Genomic DNA, 15,201 nt, shown 5'->3' with positions numbered 1-15,201 from the left:
AGACAGAGACAGAGAGACAGACAAACAAACAGTCAGGCAGACAGAGACCGAGGCAGAGAGAGACAGACAGACAGACAGAGACAGAGATGGAGAGGAAGAGAGAGAAGAGCAGGGACATAGAAGAGGGAGGGGGAGAGAGAGAGGGAAGGAGGGGAAGATAGAAAGAAAGAGCACTTTAAGGCATTAATCAGAGGGGTACTAAGTGTCAAACTCCTGGTAAAATGTGGATGCAAGTAAAAGTATGCAAGATAATCCCTACTGTAAAATGTAGACTTTATGTAAATACAAATAAAAGTAAATAGTCTCTGCCCTGGAGGAACTTAGCATTCTAATGAAGGAGCACAGCTCCTAAAGTGCTTCAATCTGCCAGAGAGAAAAAAACAGTCCCCAGTCAAAGTCACTGAAATGAATTACCTGTTACTATCTTATCTAAGTTAATATTTATTTATGGGGAAATTGAAGCACCTAAAAAAGGGTGCCTTTAACCCAGTACTTGCAGGATAATTTTTGGTTGGTCCAAGAACAGGTATTGTATCTGTTACATAGTCTGCCCATGCAATAAATTCACTCTCACATCAGTTCAATATTTCTTCTCTTCCTTTCTCTCTATCATCACACAATTTTCATAGAATGAAGTGATGGCTTCTCTGATAAAATAAAGTTAGTATTCTTTCAAAACCAAAAATGTATTCATATTCATCCTCTAGGGAAGATTTACTGCAAAATATAAGAAAAAGAAAGCCCGAATGAAATCTCAAAGAGAAAAATGGGAACACCCACAACAAAATGTCTAGCAGATATATTACATTAGTGATAATACAGAAGCATAAAACTGAAATTTTCAATTTAACCACTTTTACAAAACAAGATGCAATTTTAATTTAGGTCGTTATAGTGTCAAATTCACACCGAAGTTTAAAAAGGAAGTTGTATACATGGGTTTTTAAAAATCACAATGAAGAACTGACTTGTAATTTAGGCATTGTATTTTTTAAAAAAATTCTCATCTTAGGGGCAGCTGGGTAGCTCAGTGTATTGAGAGCCAGGCCTAGAGATGGGAGATCCTAAGTTCAAATCTGGCCTCAGACACTTCCCAGCTGTGTGACCCTGGGCAAGTCACTTAACCCCCATTGCCTAGCCCTTACCACTCTTTTGCCTTGGAGCCAATACACAGTATTGACTCCAAGACTGAAGATAAGGGTTTAAAAAAAATTCTCATCTTAGTTAGTTAAAATGATTGATTTTATTCTAATTATATCACTTTAAAACATTGGAAAATAGTGAATTGAATAAGAAATTTGGAGCCCGAGGTCTTTTTCTATCCTATCACTAACTTTGTGAGAATTCTTTATGCATTCTGTGCCTCATTTTTCTGATCTATAAAATGGGACCACATTCACTTCACTGGGGTATCATGAAAATTGCCTATTTATTTGTAGGCTCTTTGAGGTCTTTGGAGAAAGACATTTTATGTGGAATTAAATAATGTTGATACATGATCTTTCTTTGCTGTCTAGGTCTATACAATAACTTCTCATCACTAAACGCCTTTTTGCTAATGTGTGCCATCTCATAGTTTAATTTCTCAAATTTCCCATCGACTACACTCACATTAATACAAAATTGGTTTCACCATTGAATAAAGAGAAGAGTAAATGATGTATTCATGTTTGTGTAATTAGGTTAGAAAAACCATAAGTTTTCATCCTAAAATTTCTTTCCTTTTCTTAAACATTTCTTTCACTGGAAGTGACTTTAGTGCTTTTCTTAAGATGGCTTGCAGCCACTGGGAAGCAATGTTGTCAACTCTAGATTATCTGTGGCAATTGGGGACGTTGATAGTACGTGTAAATGTATATCTGTCTCACTTAAGCAATAATTTAATTACTTTCCCACCAAAATTTTTTAAATCAAAAAATGTAGTAGCTTTACATATAATGGGTATATATTTGCACAATAATCGACAATAAATTTGTGTTGAAGTGGCTACTGCAATAAATTTTGTATTTTCCTTCCTCTGAAAATGCCAATGAATGGGGGAAATTGCCCATTTTTTGCCAATTTATGGCCAATAATCCAAAATCAGAAAATCAGATAGCTAGATAGAGCATTGGGCTTGAAATCAGGAAGACTTATCTTCCGGAGTTCAAATCTGGCCTCAGATTCTTACTAACTGTATGACTGTTTGCCTCAGTTTCTTCATTCATAAAATGAACCAGAGAAGGAAATGGCAAACCACTCCAGTATCTTTGCCAAGAAACCCCCAAAATGGTGTCACAAAGAGTCGTACATGCCTAAAAAGACGGAACAGCAAGGGAAGAACCAGAGGAAGGGTCTCTAAATAGTCCAGAGTTGACTCTCCTTTCATTGCCTCCTAGAACAAGCCTTCGTGTCAGAATTCAAACCCATTACTTAGTAATGCTCATGTTATAATTCATACAGGCTACGGCCACTCTGACGCAGACGTTCTCCACCAGTCCTTACTAGAAGCCAACATCGCCACTGAGGTCTGCCTCACAGCTCTGGATACTTTGTCGCTATTCACGCTGGCATTTAAGGTTTGTTTGAGCAAGAATTTCATGACTGGTTTTTAATGTTTTCAGTTCATTCATTGGTTTGAACCCTGCCTGAAGAGATTCTCCTCCAGCAACTCATTCTTCCTCCTTGATATTTGTAAATCATTCTAGGCAGATGCTAAGCCATAAATACCATTAAGGAAACCATTTTACTGCTAATGACTTGAATTCCCTGAAATAGAATAAAACTTAATTTGTTAGTCTGTACAACATGCTTTGAAATGATGGAAACACAGCCTCTGGAGGTAATTAAAGCTTGGGTAGGGCAAAACATGTACCAAAGGAAACATTTCTCCACTCTACTGCACCCTAGGGGAAGGTAAACTCAATGACCCTATCAGGCATTTCTGTCTTCTGTTATCTTTGTTCCTTGGAAGGGATCCTTATGTTACATGCAGTAAAAGTCATAGATTTACATTTAGGACAACACCTTAAAATAACTTAAATTGGCTAGCACAAAAGAATTTGGTGTTTGTTTATTTGTTTATCCTTCTCAGTCATAGATTTAAAGTTAGGACCACACCTTAAAATAATTTAAATTGGCTAGTACAAAGGAATGTGGTGTTTATTTATGTGTTTATCCTTCTCAGCCATAGATTTAAAGTTAGGACAACACCTTAAAATAATTTGAATTAGCTAGTACAAATGGATTTGGTGGTTTTATTTATTTATCCTTCTCAGTCTTCCAGTGAAACAAAGAAAGTATATTTGACAATAAGGGAAAGAAACTTAAAAAAAAAAAAGCTTTAACAATGAATATTCAAGGACTTCTGGTACCATGAGGTGAAATATATTTTAATTAAGAGTAGAAAGGCAGATCCTTCCTCACCCTCTTTCTTGTGTTGAAGAACCAGAGGCTTAACAAGAATCTCCCCTTTCTTAATTAAACTATATTTGGTCTCTGGTACCAGAAGGACTTTAATATTGTAAGCCATACTTCTCCCCCCAAATAAGAGTATTTTACCTAACTTAATTCATATTACAGTTAGCTCACCTACTCATACCTTTAAAAAAAAACCCCACAGTTTCCAAAGTTGTTGGATAATGATGCTTTTCTAAAAAAGGAAGGGAGAAGAGGAAGGTGAATTACTTGTATAAAGTAAAGGTAGCGTGTAACAATAACAGGTGTGATCAGGGAGCACCCACCAGAAATATGGAGGATCATTTCTCAGACTTCTGTCTGCCTCAGTTTACTCAACCAAAAAAATCTGTGATTATTGAAGATATTTATCTGTGATTATTTGAAGATAATAAATTTATTTAAGCTATCATATAAAAATAATTTATGTAAATATATGATAACTCATATACAACTTTATGTATGATATCACATCTATGAAAGCCTTTGCAGAATTATATTTATGTTTTTTAAAAAAGACTATTGATGGAATTTCAACTTTTAAATTGTTTTGTAATGATTAGGACTTATTTTATACTCTATGGAATTCAGATTTCTTATCACTGGACCAGGTCCCAAAAGTTCTAGTGCAGTTTTAAGGTTTAAAAGCCTAAAGCGGGGGCCCTTATGTGGCTCAGTGGACTGAGAAAGAGGCCTGGAGATAAGCGATCCTTTGTTCAAATTTGGCCTCAGATATTTCCTCTGTGTGTGATCCTGGGCTAATCACTTAACTGCCTAACCCTTACTGCTCTTCTTCCTTGGAATAAGTACTCAGTATCACTTCTAAGACAGAAGGTAAGGGCATTTAAAAAGAATAAAAGAAGAAGGAGGAAAATGTTTCCAAATATCAAACATGACTCCTGTTCTTGTTTTATTAGAGAATATTCTTTCAGGAACACCTGCCAGAGGTATGCCAATAAATATTTAACAACTGGCTCTCTAAATATATATTTTTATATAAGACATATTTACCTATTATATATTTATATTTTATATACTTATTCTTTCATTCATATATTATTGCTTTATGTAGTATATAAACATATTTAAGATATATTTCTACATAAGATATTTTATAGTTATATATTATATAAATGTATAGTTATACATTCTTTGATTTATATATTATAATATATTGTGCTTACATATATTATATGAAATGTATTTATGCATATGATTGCTTACATATACATTTATAAAATCAATCATTTAAAAATTATGTATAAATGTATATTTTATATATGCTATTTCTATACATATAAATTATGTTTTATATTCATAAATTATCTTCTTACATGTATGTATCACTTGATATACTATAAATCTAACATTCATTAATTATAAATATTTTATGTAAGATGTACTCATATCTTATGCTTGTATATATACTTGTATTTAATATATCATATTTATCTTATATAAATTTATATTTATATCTTATTTAATTTATATATTATATAAACATATTTTTATACTTAAATACTACATATAAATGCATTTACATATAGGCTATGTTATATATACAATTTAATATCATATATAAATATATATAGATATAAATGTATATATTAAATAAACATATCTATAATATACAAAAATACAAAATGCACAAACATATTTATGGATAAGAATTGTTATGATCTATATACATTAATGATTTTATATTGTCTATTACCTATTCATTTATTATAGATAAAATGCTTTATAAAACTGTAAAGAGGCAGGGTAATTGGTGACTTCAGAAACTAGAAGCCCTATGTTCAAATGTCCCCTGACACATTGTGGCTGTGTGACCCATGGGCAAGTGACTTAAGCTTATTACTCAATACAAACCACTTAAGAGGAACCTTAGGTTGAAGAGAAGGTGCTGGGCTGCATTGATAAGAAGTGGTTTCCCCATCTAGAATTTCCCTCTACCTGAATCACCAGTCAGTCTTACCTATAGAAAACTGTAAAGTATATTGAGATGTCCCTCTGTGAACCTGTTTTTTAACATAGTCACTACGGCACTCTGTTTCCTCTTAAAATATTTTTAATAATCATTTACTTCCTTTTTATTCCTCTTTTAAAAATTCCTTTATTTCTCTTAAAGCAGTTTTATTGGGTGATAAATGAACATAATACGTGAACTGTATTGTAAAAACTAAGATATAATTATGGAGAGCAATAAGAATGAAAAGAGTGAACACACCAGTAATTGATTAAATTAGCCTTTACAACATTATCCTTTCCAGGGGGGGAGTTGCCAGGAAGTTGGTAAAAAACAGTTTGAACTGGTAGCTTTTTTTTAATGTGGTTGGCTGTGTTGGCTCAATTAAGTGAGGTTAATTCACTGCTTCTGTGGTTGAAAGAGTGCTTTTCCACAAATGAACTGTAGAGGAGTGATTCTCAAAGCAGAAAACCTGAGTAAACAGGTACGACAATTACTTAATAACACGTCTTCTTCAAGAGGGTTGAGCATGTCATGTGAGAGCCTAAAAAGCCTCTTCACTAAAATCAGCCTTTAAACAGGCTGATCTTAAGGAACCAAAAAATGTTTTTTACTCAAGGGTAGCACTTATCAATGCCTAGCTCTCCACACGAGGCTCTGGGTAAGTGCCAGTGCGAGGAGTGGCAAGAACAGCCGCTGCCCTCCACCTCGCCCTGTTTTAGAAAAGGCCCATCGCTATCGATTTGTTTAATGAATGATTCTGCAACTTCATCCTTGAACAAACAGATAACCTTTACTTTCTCAGTAAAATAGACCTCGACTCGATTTTTCTCTGAGGCTCCTTTGAACTCTCAGTCCTATGATCTGATGCCATTCTTTTGCTTCATTGAGTTTTATATATATTAGGAACCTCCGATACTTTGAGTTGAAAGGATACATAGTAATTCTGAAATTCTGTAATACTTACTCCCTCCAACTCCTTTCTAAGAAAGCTGGTTTCCATAGTTTGTTGCCTAGAGCACAGAGGTGATACAGTAGAGAGAGTACCAGGTCTGAAGTCAGGGAGCCTCATCTTCCCGAGTTCAAACCTGGCCTCAGATACTTCTTAACGACGACTCTCGGCACGTCCCTTCACCCTGTTTGTCTCAGTTTCCTCATCTGCCCAATAAGCTGGAGAAGGAAGTGGCACACCACTCCAGTATCTCTGCCAACAAAAGCTCAAATGGGGTCACGAAGAGTCGGCAATGACTGAGCAGCAAAAATGTGTATCTATTGCCTGGCAAGTCCAAACTATAAGATGATTTAAGGAGGTCAACGTTTGGAAGGTTTTTGTTCGAATTCTCTTGGATTATGGCTCTGACGGAGCAAACCACACAAAATAGCCTATAGTTGCCTTTATGCCCATACATAGACAGCAGCATACATTTTGTCCTTGAAACTGCTCCCAGACCATTTTGTTTGCATGGTTAGGTGAGAAAATCCATGTGTGTGAGCCTCTTGTTGTTCTTCATTTTTAGGCAACTAATATAAATTATTTGATTAGCCAGACCTAGAAAAAAAAAAAACTGAATTAATGAAACTATTTGCTTGGGGGAAATCTAAAAAAAAAAAATCTTAATTATAATGACTCAAAACCACACCTTTCATGATTTTCTTTCTAGTTTTTTTTCTTTTACAAGTGGAAAAAAAGTTAATAAAAAAGTAATTTAATTTTTGCTCTTGAAACATTACAATAAGTTAGAGCCCTGACACAGTTCCCTGCCTTACTGTTGGTATGTTTGCTTCCTGGATTATATTACAGACTTTTTACATATTGTTTTATTAGAGAACTCTAGTTGTCTAGGACTTCCCTGTGTGACTACAACTAACAATGGCAAGTGACTAAGGACTATGCTATAGCTATCACTTCTGTAAGAGCTGCTCTCATCACAAAAGATAATTCAGGGACTTGCCTTAAAGTATAATAATTTCAAAATCTATAGTTTGACTTTTGAACAGCATCAAGTAAAACTCTGCTTTGTTCAGTTGTTTTAGTCATGTCTGATCTTTTGTGACCCCATTATGGGGTTTTATTGGCAAAGATCATAGAGTAATTTGCCATTCCATTCTCCAGCTCATTTTACAGATGAGGAAAGTGAGGCAAACAGGATTAAGTGACTTGCCCAGGGTCACACAAGTAGTAAGTGCCCAGAATCAGATTTGAACTTGGGAACATGAGTTTTTCTGATTCTAGGCCTAATAGTCTATTCACTGTGCCACCTATGTAGCTGCCCAAAACTCTCTATAAGAAAAAAAAAGGGAAGAAAAGAAAGCATCTGAAATCATAGGACTACATTTGGATATTATTTGTGTGACACGAGTATTCTTTGCTTCACTGAAATATTTTATGCATGGTACCTATGAAATATCAGAGGGGGACTTAACCAGCATATTTATGATACAGCTCATTTTATTTTTGAAAATAAAAGTTTTTACTTCTGTACAACCGATCAGGAAATATAGCTATTGTATGAAGTGAGTCACACTTGTACTTGGAAATGCTTTAAAAATGTTCAGGGATTCCTGGTCTATCCTACTAACTGTTGCGACTCTATTTTAAGAACCAGCTTCTGGCTGATCATGGACATAATCCACTGATGAAAAAGGTTTTTGACGTTTACCTGTGTTTTCTTCAAAAACACCAATCGGAGACAGCTTTGAAAAACGTCTTCACTGCCTTAAGATCATTAATTTACAAGGTAAGTCAATTAATGGAGATAAATGGTTACTTGTCCATCTCATTTTCTTCTGCATCTGAAATTTAAAGGCAAATTATTGGGCTTTATTTTTATTGTATTTGTTCCCCTTTTCCTACAGTTTCCCTCTACATTTTATGAAGGGAGAGCCGATATGTGTTCTGCCTTATGCTATGAGATCCTGAAGTACTGTAATTCCAAGCTGAGTTCTATTCGTACTGATGCCTCCCAGCTGCTCTATTTCTTAATGAGGAATAATTTTGACTACACAGGAAAAAAATCCTTTGTGAGGACACATCTGCAAGTAAGTGTGATTTCTTTCTCATTTAGGCATAGACATATTGTTTTAATTTCATAAATTTTAGCTGGATAATTTGAGTGTTGTGTTTCTTGATCTGTCTCCTCTTTCAAATTATAATATTCTGGCTCAAGGATGCATTATTGGATTGGAAAAATGCCATCTTGGCTAATACCCATGTGTTATTTTCCCAAATTCTACAAGAATTAGCATGAAATTACTATTATAATTTAAATATTGAGACAATGTGGGAAAATGGACTGAAATGCTTAGCTCAAGGCGTGGGGATTCCATTGAATTTTTTTTTTTAAGATCTGAGAGTCTTAGATATAGGTAACGAGAAAGGAAATTGGATATTTATTAAGTATCAATTATATGCCAGAACTTTACAAATGTATCTCATTTGATGCTCACAATTGCCTTGGGAGGTAGATGCTATTGTTATCTGCTTTTTATACATGAGGAAACTGAGGTAGACAGGTGAAGTGACTTGCTCAAGGTCTCACCGCTAGCAAATGTCAAAGTTAGCATTTGAACTTAGTTCTTCCTGATTCCAGACCCATCACTCAATCTGCTGTGACACTTTACCTGCCTGGCAGCTCAAAGCTAACCCTGTCATTTTATAGATGCAAGACTGAGACCGAAAAAGAATGAATGACTTTTCCAAGCTCACATAGGTGGAGTAAGGATTGAACCCAGGTTTTCTGTTTCTAAATCAAGGTCACTGTATTATGATGCCATCTTCCATGAAGAGCTTCCCTAGCAAGCAGGCTGACTATAAAGAAAAAGATGCCCCCCAATTACCATCCCCGTGTCCCCCACTTTCATTTTTCTAACTTTTATCTATGCAAAACCGTGTCATTTTTTGTACTGATTAATTCTAAATTTCTGCTTGCTAATTATTTGAGATGCTACATTTATTGTCATTTCTCCTTTCCGCATGTAAATGATGGAAACCATTTAAAATGTTCTATTTTCATTCATTTATTCATTCCCACCCATATTTATTGAGCTCTTTGCAATGGTGCTGTGTTCTGGATGTCTACTGGTGTCCAACACTTCATGACCCCATTTGGGGTTTTCTTGGCAAAGATATTGGAATAGTGAGCCATTTCTTTCTCCAGCTCATTTTGTAGATGAAGAAACTGAGGCAAATAGAGTTGTGACTTTCCCAGTCTGTGGCCCTATTAAAACTCAGGAAAATGAGTCTTCCTAACTGCAGCCATGCCACCTAGCTCCAAGTTCCAGGAGAGCGACAAACGTGATAAAAGACAGTATCTCAAGGAACTTAGAAGAAAAACGTCAACATTGAGAATTCAATACTGCCTCCCTGTCCCTTAGCTTTCCAAAAAACAAACAAATGCCAAGCTTTGGAAAGCAGTAAGTAGGTGTACAAATAATACTTGGGGGGGCAGTCCAGTCAGCTTAGTTAGAACACTGGTTTTGAGTCATAATTCAGTCACTTACCGACCATGAACAAGTAATTGAAGAGCTGACGGTTGCAGGACTTGAGGCTTTACCCAACACAGATCATTTCCTTTGACCCACCCAAGAGTAAGGTACCAAGGCTAATGGGGTCCTTGTCTTACAGACCAGGAAATCCAGCTCAGAGTTTCAGTGGCATTCTGTGGATCGCTCAGAGAACACCTGTTAAGAGCAACTCCTCATTTCAGTATTTTCTCCACTCTACCATACTTTTATAAATCACTAAACCTTCTTGAAGCTCACTGTCCTCATCTCTAAGCTCAATTTGCCTCAATGTTGTCAACTCTGAAACAGGGATCAGAATAGCACTTGGAGGGAGGCAGGATGTAGGATGGCTAGTGGCAGGAGTCAGGAAGACTCATCTTCTGAGCTCAAATCTGGCCTCAGATACTTCCTAGCTCTGCAACCTTGACCAAGTCACTTAACCTTGTTTGCCTCAGTTTTCTCCTCTGTAAAAAGAGTTGGGGAAGAAAATGACAAACCACTCTAGTAGCTCTGCCAAGAAAACTCAAAATGGGGCCATGAAAAGTTGGACATGACTGAAGCAACTGAACAGTGAAATAAAAATGGCATCCACTTCACACACTTCTTGATGATATTTGTAATGCAATTATCACAGTTCCTGGCACATAGTAGGTGCTTACACATGCTTATTCCCTTCCTTTTCTCCACTGTAAAAAAGTTTTCTAATACATGCCTATTTTTGTGCCTGGGTTCTTCTTAACATTTCTATTGCTCGCACCTAGAACTGTGCCTGTTACCTGGCAGGCACTTAGTAAATGTTTATTGATTGATCAGTTCACTGTATTATAAGGAAAGCTCTTTGTAAGCCTTAAGGCATTAGAAAATTTTGAGTTATTACACTTCAAATAACTAATTCCTGTCATTAGATAGGCTGCTAATACAAGATTCACTGCACAAATTCTCAAATGAATTTGAAGTTACCTTCCAAAAGAAATCTAACATAATAAAAATGTTTTGTGAACATTTTTTAGCTACGTTCAAAGAACCAACTGCTGAAAACAATTACTATTATCCCTATAAACATCCTAACCAAAAATGCAGCCTTGTGGAGTAGATCCTTAAATGCACATTGATTATATCCTATTGGTTTTTCTTCAAGGTTATCATTTCTGTAAGCCAACTGATAGCAGATGTTGTCGGAATTGGAGGAACCAGGTTCCAGCAGTCCCTTTCCATCATCAATAACTGTGCCAACAGTGACAGGCTTATTAAGGTGGGTAACCGGGTTTTTCCTTGCTCTTGCCTTCAGAGAAGGGGAAGCAGAAACATTCAGTTTTTGACCAATACTCCAAGTTGGGTTTGTACCAGGAAAGGAGTCAATGAAGGCTTACATGGGACTATCTATTCTCCTTTCAGCACACCAGCTTCTCATCTGATGTCAAGGATCTGACCAAAAGGATTCGCACAGTCTTAATGGCCACGGCTCAAATGAAGGAGCATGAAAATGACCCCGAGATGCTAGTGGACCTCCAGTATAGTTTGGCCAAGTCCTATGCAAGCACTCCTGAACTCAGGAAGACGTGGCTGGACAGCATGGCAAGAATTCACGTCAAAAATGGGGATCTCTCTGAGGTAGCCTTAAAAACCTTTGATTTCATGATTTAGATAATATAATAAAGCTTTATTCATCAGTTAAGATTTTGTGCATAAACATTCAGTGAAAACTCGCTGAAACAGGAGACTCCCAACAATATATCAGTACTCCTGCAGGCTATGTATTAATATTATTTCTATCTAATTGAGTATGTCTTTATTTTTAAAATTGCTTCCAAATTACATTTTTAAAAACACTTCCCTTCCATCTAAGAATCAATACTGTGTATTGGTTTCAAGTCAGAAGAACAGTAAGGGCGATGCAATGGGTAAAGGACTTGCCCAGGGTCACATAGTGGCTAAATGTCCAAGGCTAGGTTTGAGGTCAGGCTTTCCTGACTTCCGGCCAAATGCTCTATTCACCACCTAGCTGCCCTTAAAAAATATACCTAACTAATACTAATGATTTTTTTAAAAAATGGAAATGACTGCCTCCTTCCAGTCTGATTTCTTTTAGGTTCTGAGTTTTAAGAACCGAAGCATTCAGCTTGGCTTAAAAAAAAAACCTTTCCTGCTTCTTGTTAAATGATGCATCACTCTAGTAAGATATTTTTTACACATTGGAAAGATTTCTTCTCCCCACCCTTATCGGTCCTATTTAATCAGCAAAGTCATTTTTATAGTCTACAATAGTTGGGAAATTATGTTCACTTTGACATCCATTGTGTGTCATTTAAAGTAGTTTAATTGTTGCTGCTAAGGTTACTTTTGAGACCCACCATCAATATTTTTCCAAATAAAATGCAATATAAATGTAAGGCAGTATGCAAAAAACCCCACCAAGATTTATATGCTTTGATCCGTCCCTGCTGAGCCATCTATCCAAGTGTTAAAAGCTTATTATATTTCACTGACATTTAGAACTACTTCAACTCTCCTGTGACTGTATTTCAAGTGAACAAAAAGCGTGTAGTGTGGGGTTTGAGACTGTGATGAATGGTTATACACCTCCTGGATGCTGAAAGGAACTAATTATTCTTGCATTTTATGCTCTGCTTCAGGACTGAATTGTTATAGTCTGAACTAAAAGCCTCCTAAGATTGTAGATTTTAGAGCTCTGAGGACCTGAGAGGCCACTGAGTCTAACCCCTTCCTTTTACAGATGAGGAAACTGAGATAGACAGCATTTAAGTGACTTATTCAGGATCACACAGGTAGAAAGCAGAACCCGAACCCAGCTTTTCGAGGCCAGTTTTCTGTCCACTCTGCTGTGCTGGGCTATGCAACACCGGATACCTTTAGTCCATGAAGCTCATTGTTCTGGTGGATGCCTCATTAAAAGTTTACTTTTTTTCTCCTTGGCCTGAAGGTGTGCTAACCCAATTTTACAACTTTCTGGGCCACTAAACATGTTCCATAATGGTTTTATTTTAGGATTACCCACACCCAGCACCCCAGATTCTCACTGTCTCCGTGACAGCTAGCCTAACTTCAGATGGAATGATGTCATTTACTACAAGTCGTGTTCTTTTAGTCTGGAAATCAGGGTGTCCAAAAGAGAGAATGGAGATGGGGTCAAATGGGGAGGGAACAAGCATTTATGAAGTGCCTTCGCCAGTACTCATGCCGGACACTGACCCTGAGCATGATACAAAAACAAAAAGAAAAGTTCCATAAGAAGTTTACGTTCTTTTAGGAGAAACGACATTCACACTCTAACGCAGACCCACACTTGAAAGAAAATCTCCCATTGTCGTCTTAGGAACCTGCTTTCCTTGACTTCCTTCAAGACAGCTCAAATCGCCCTTTTGCAGGAGACCTATCCTGGGTCTCTCTGTATTCCCCTCACCCCCACTTAGAGCCTTCTCACTGAATTTCCTTCCATTTACACTATATACAGTGTAAATCTATGTAGTGTAGTATGCATTTAATTGCATATCTATACATACATATATATATAAATTGTATGTATAAGATGTGCCTATATATTTTTTATAAGTAAAATTTTTTTTGGTATATTGTTCACCATTAGAAAGTGATTTCCTGGAGGTGGCTGGGGGCTCAGTATTTGGAGAACTGGGCCCAGAGGAAGACTTGAGTTTAGATTTGGCCTCAGATACTTATTACTTAGATACCTTTGGACAAGTCATTTAATCTCTATCTGCCTCAGTTTACTCAACCAAAAAAAGTCCTATTCCATCCTGTTACCTTCAGCAGATTGTCCCTGCTTTTATCCCCACTATGATATTTATTTTCATTTTCCCTACAGTCTGAAATGTTTCCCCCATCCTTAAAAAACTCTCATTTAATCCTTTAATCTCCACTAACTATTGCCTTGTGTCTCTTCTGCCTTTGTGGCTAACTTCCTGAAAGGCTGTCCACAAAAGGTGCTTCTGCTTTATCTCTTCTCAGTCTTTCCTTAACTCTTTACAATCTGGCTTCTGACCTCAGCATTCTCTCCAAAGTTGTCAGCGATGTCTTATTGCCAAATCCCCTGGTTTTTTCCTTTGACCTCTCTGCGGCCTTTAACACTATTTATCACCCTCTCCTCCTTGGTTCCCTCTTTCCTCTAGGTTTTCAGGACACCACTCTCTCCTGGTTCTCTTCCTATCGATCTGACTGCTCTTTCTCAGGCTCATTTGTGGTGCTCATCCAGATCATGTCCTCTAACCCTAGGTGCCCTTTGGGGTTCTGTCTTCTTTTTCTATACAGTCACTTGGTGATCTCATCAGCTCCAATGGATTTTAATTACTTTTTAATTTAATTGTTAATTAAATTGAATTAATTAAATAATCGACACTAATGATTCTTAAACCATTCTGCCTAAATTCTGTTGACTTTCAATCTTGTATCCTCAACTACCTATCAGACATCTGAAATGTCCAGTAGACATTTAAACTGTCCAAAACTGAACTCATTATTTTCCCCTCCTAAACCACTCCCACCTCCTTCTTTCCCTTTACAGGTAGAAGGCAATAATACTATTGTCCCAGTCCCTTGGGCTTAAAACCTAGGCATTTTAACTCAACTCCTCACTATCTCTTCTCTTCTATCCAGTATGATGTCAAAAGGCTATTGATCTCATGTTGACAACATCTTTCAAAGATGCTCCTCGTCTTTCATCGCTGCCATCCCCCTGGTGCAGGTCCTCATCACCTCACTCTTGGACTATTATAATAGCCTGTTGCCGGGTCTTCCAGCCTCAAATTTTTTTCCACCTCAATCCGTCCTCCATCAGCCATCAAACCAATTTTCTAAAGCACAATCCCATTCTACTCAATGAAGTCCACCAGCTCCCTCTTGCCACCAGAATGAAATACAAAATCTTCTGTTTGGTGTTCAAGACTCATATAACCTAACCCCCTCCCAGCTTTGCAGCCTCCTTATACTTTACTCCCCAACATGTATAATACTGATCCAGTGCTACTGGCCTCCTGGCTATTCCACTAATAAGGCATTCCATATCTCATCTCTGAGCATTTTCTCTGGCTGTCTCCCATGCCTGGAATGTTCTCCCTCCTTATCTCTACCAACTGGCCTCTCCCATTTCCATTAAGTCTCAACTAAAACCCCATACAGTAGGTGAAATCCTCTCCCAACCCCTCTTAATTCTAGTGCCTTCCCTCTCATTTACTTCTGTTAAGATAGTTTCTATTAATTTCTACTTCTTATATTTAATTTAATATATTTACTTATTATATAGTTATATATTATGTATGTAA

The 15,201-nt window shown here is 36.7% G+C and overlaps 1 protein-coding gene across 9 annotated transcripts in view; it reads left to right on the top strand.

Annotated features, from left to right (window-relative positions):
• The window catches only part of DOCK9 (dedicator of cytokinesis 9), a 115,344-nt gene that overhangs the window by 63,782 nt on the left and 36,361 nt on the right, over positions 1-15,201 (top strand). For all 9 annotated transcript variants that reach the window (XM_056806981.1, XM_056806979.1, XM_056806977.1 and 6 more), the window contains 5 exons: positions 2,443-2,558; positions 8,005-8,142; positions 8,261-8,443; positions 11,046-11,159; positions 11,303-11,518. In XM_056806981.1, coding sequence (XP_056662959.1) covers positions 2,443-2,558; positions 8,005-8,142; positions 8,261-8,443; positions 11,046-11,159; positions 11,303-11,518 — 767 coding nt within the window. The remainder of the gene's footprint in view (positions 1-2,442; positions 2,559-8,004; positions 8,143-8,260; positions 8,444-11,045; positions 11,160-11,302; positions 11,519-15,201) is intronic.

The sequence above is a fragment of the Monodelphis domestica genome, chromosome 8, assembly GCF_027887165.1.
Source record: "Monodelphis domestica isolate mMonDom1 chromosome 8, mMonDom1.pri, whole genome shotgun sequence".
Lineage (NCBI taxonomy): Eukaryota > Metazoa > Chordata > Mammalia > Didelphimorphia > Didelphidae > Monodelphis > Monodelphis domestica.
Note: the sequence above shows the minus strand (reverse complement) of the source record. Positions and strands in the feature narration are given on the sequence as shown.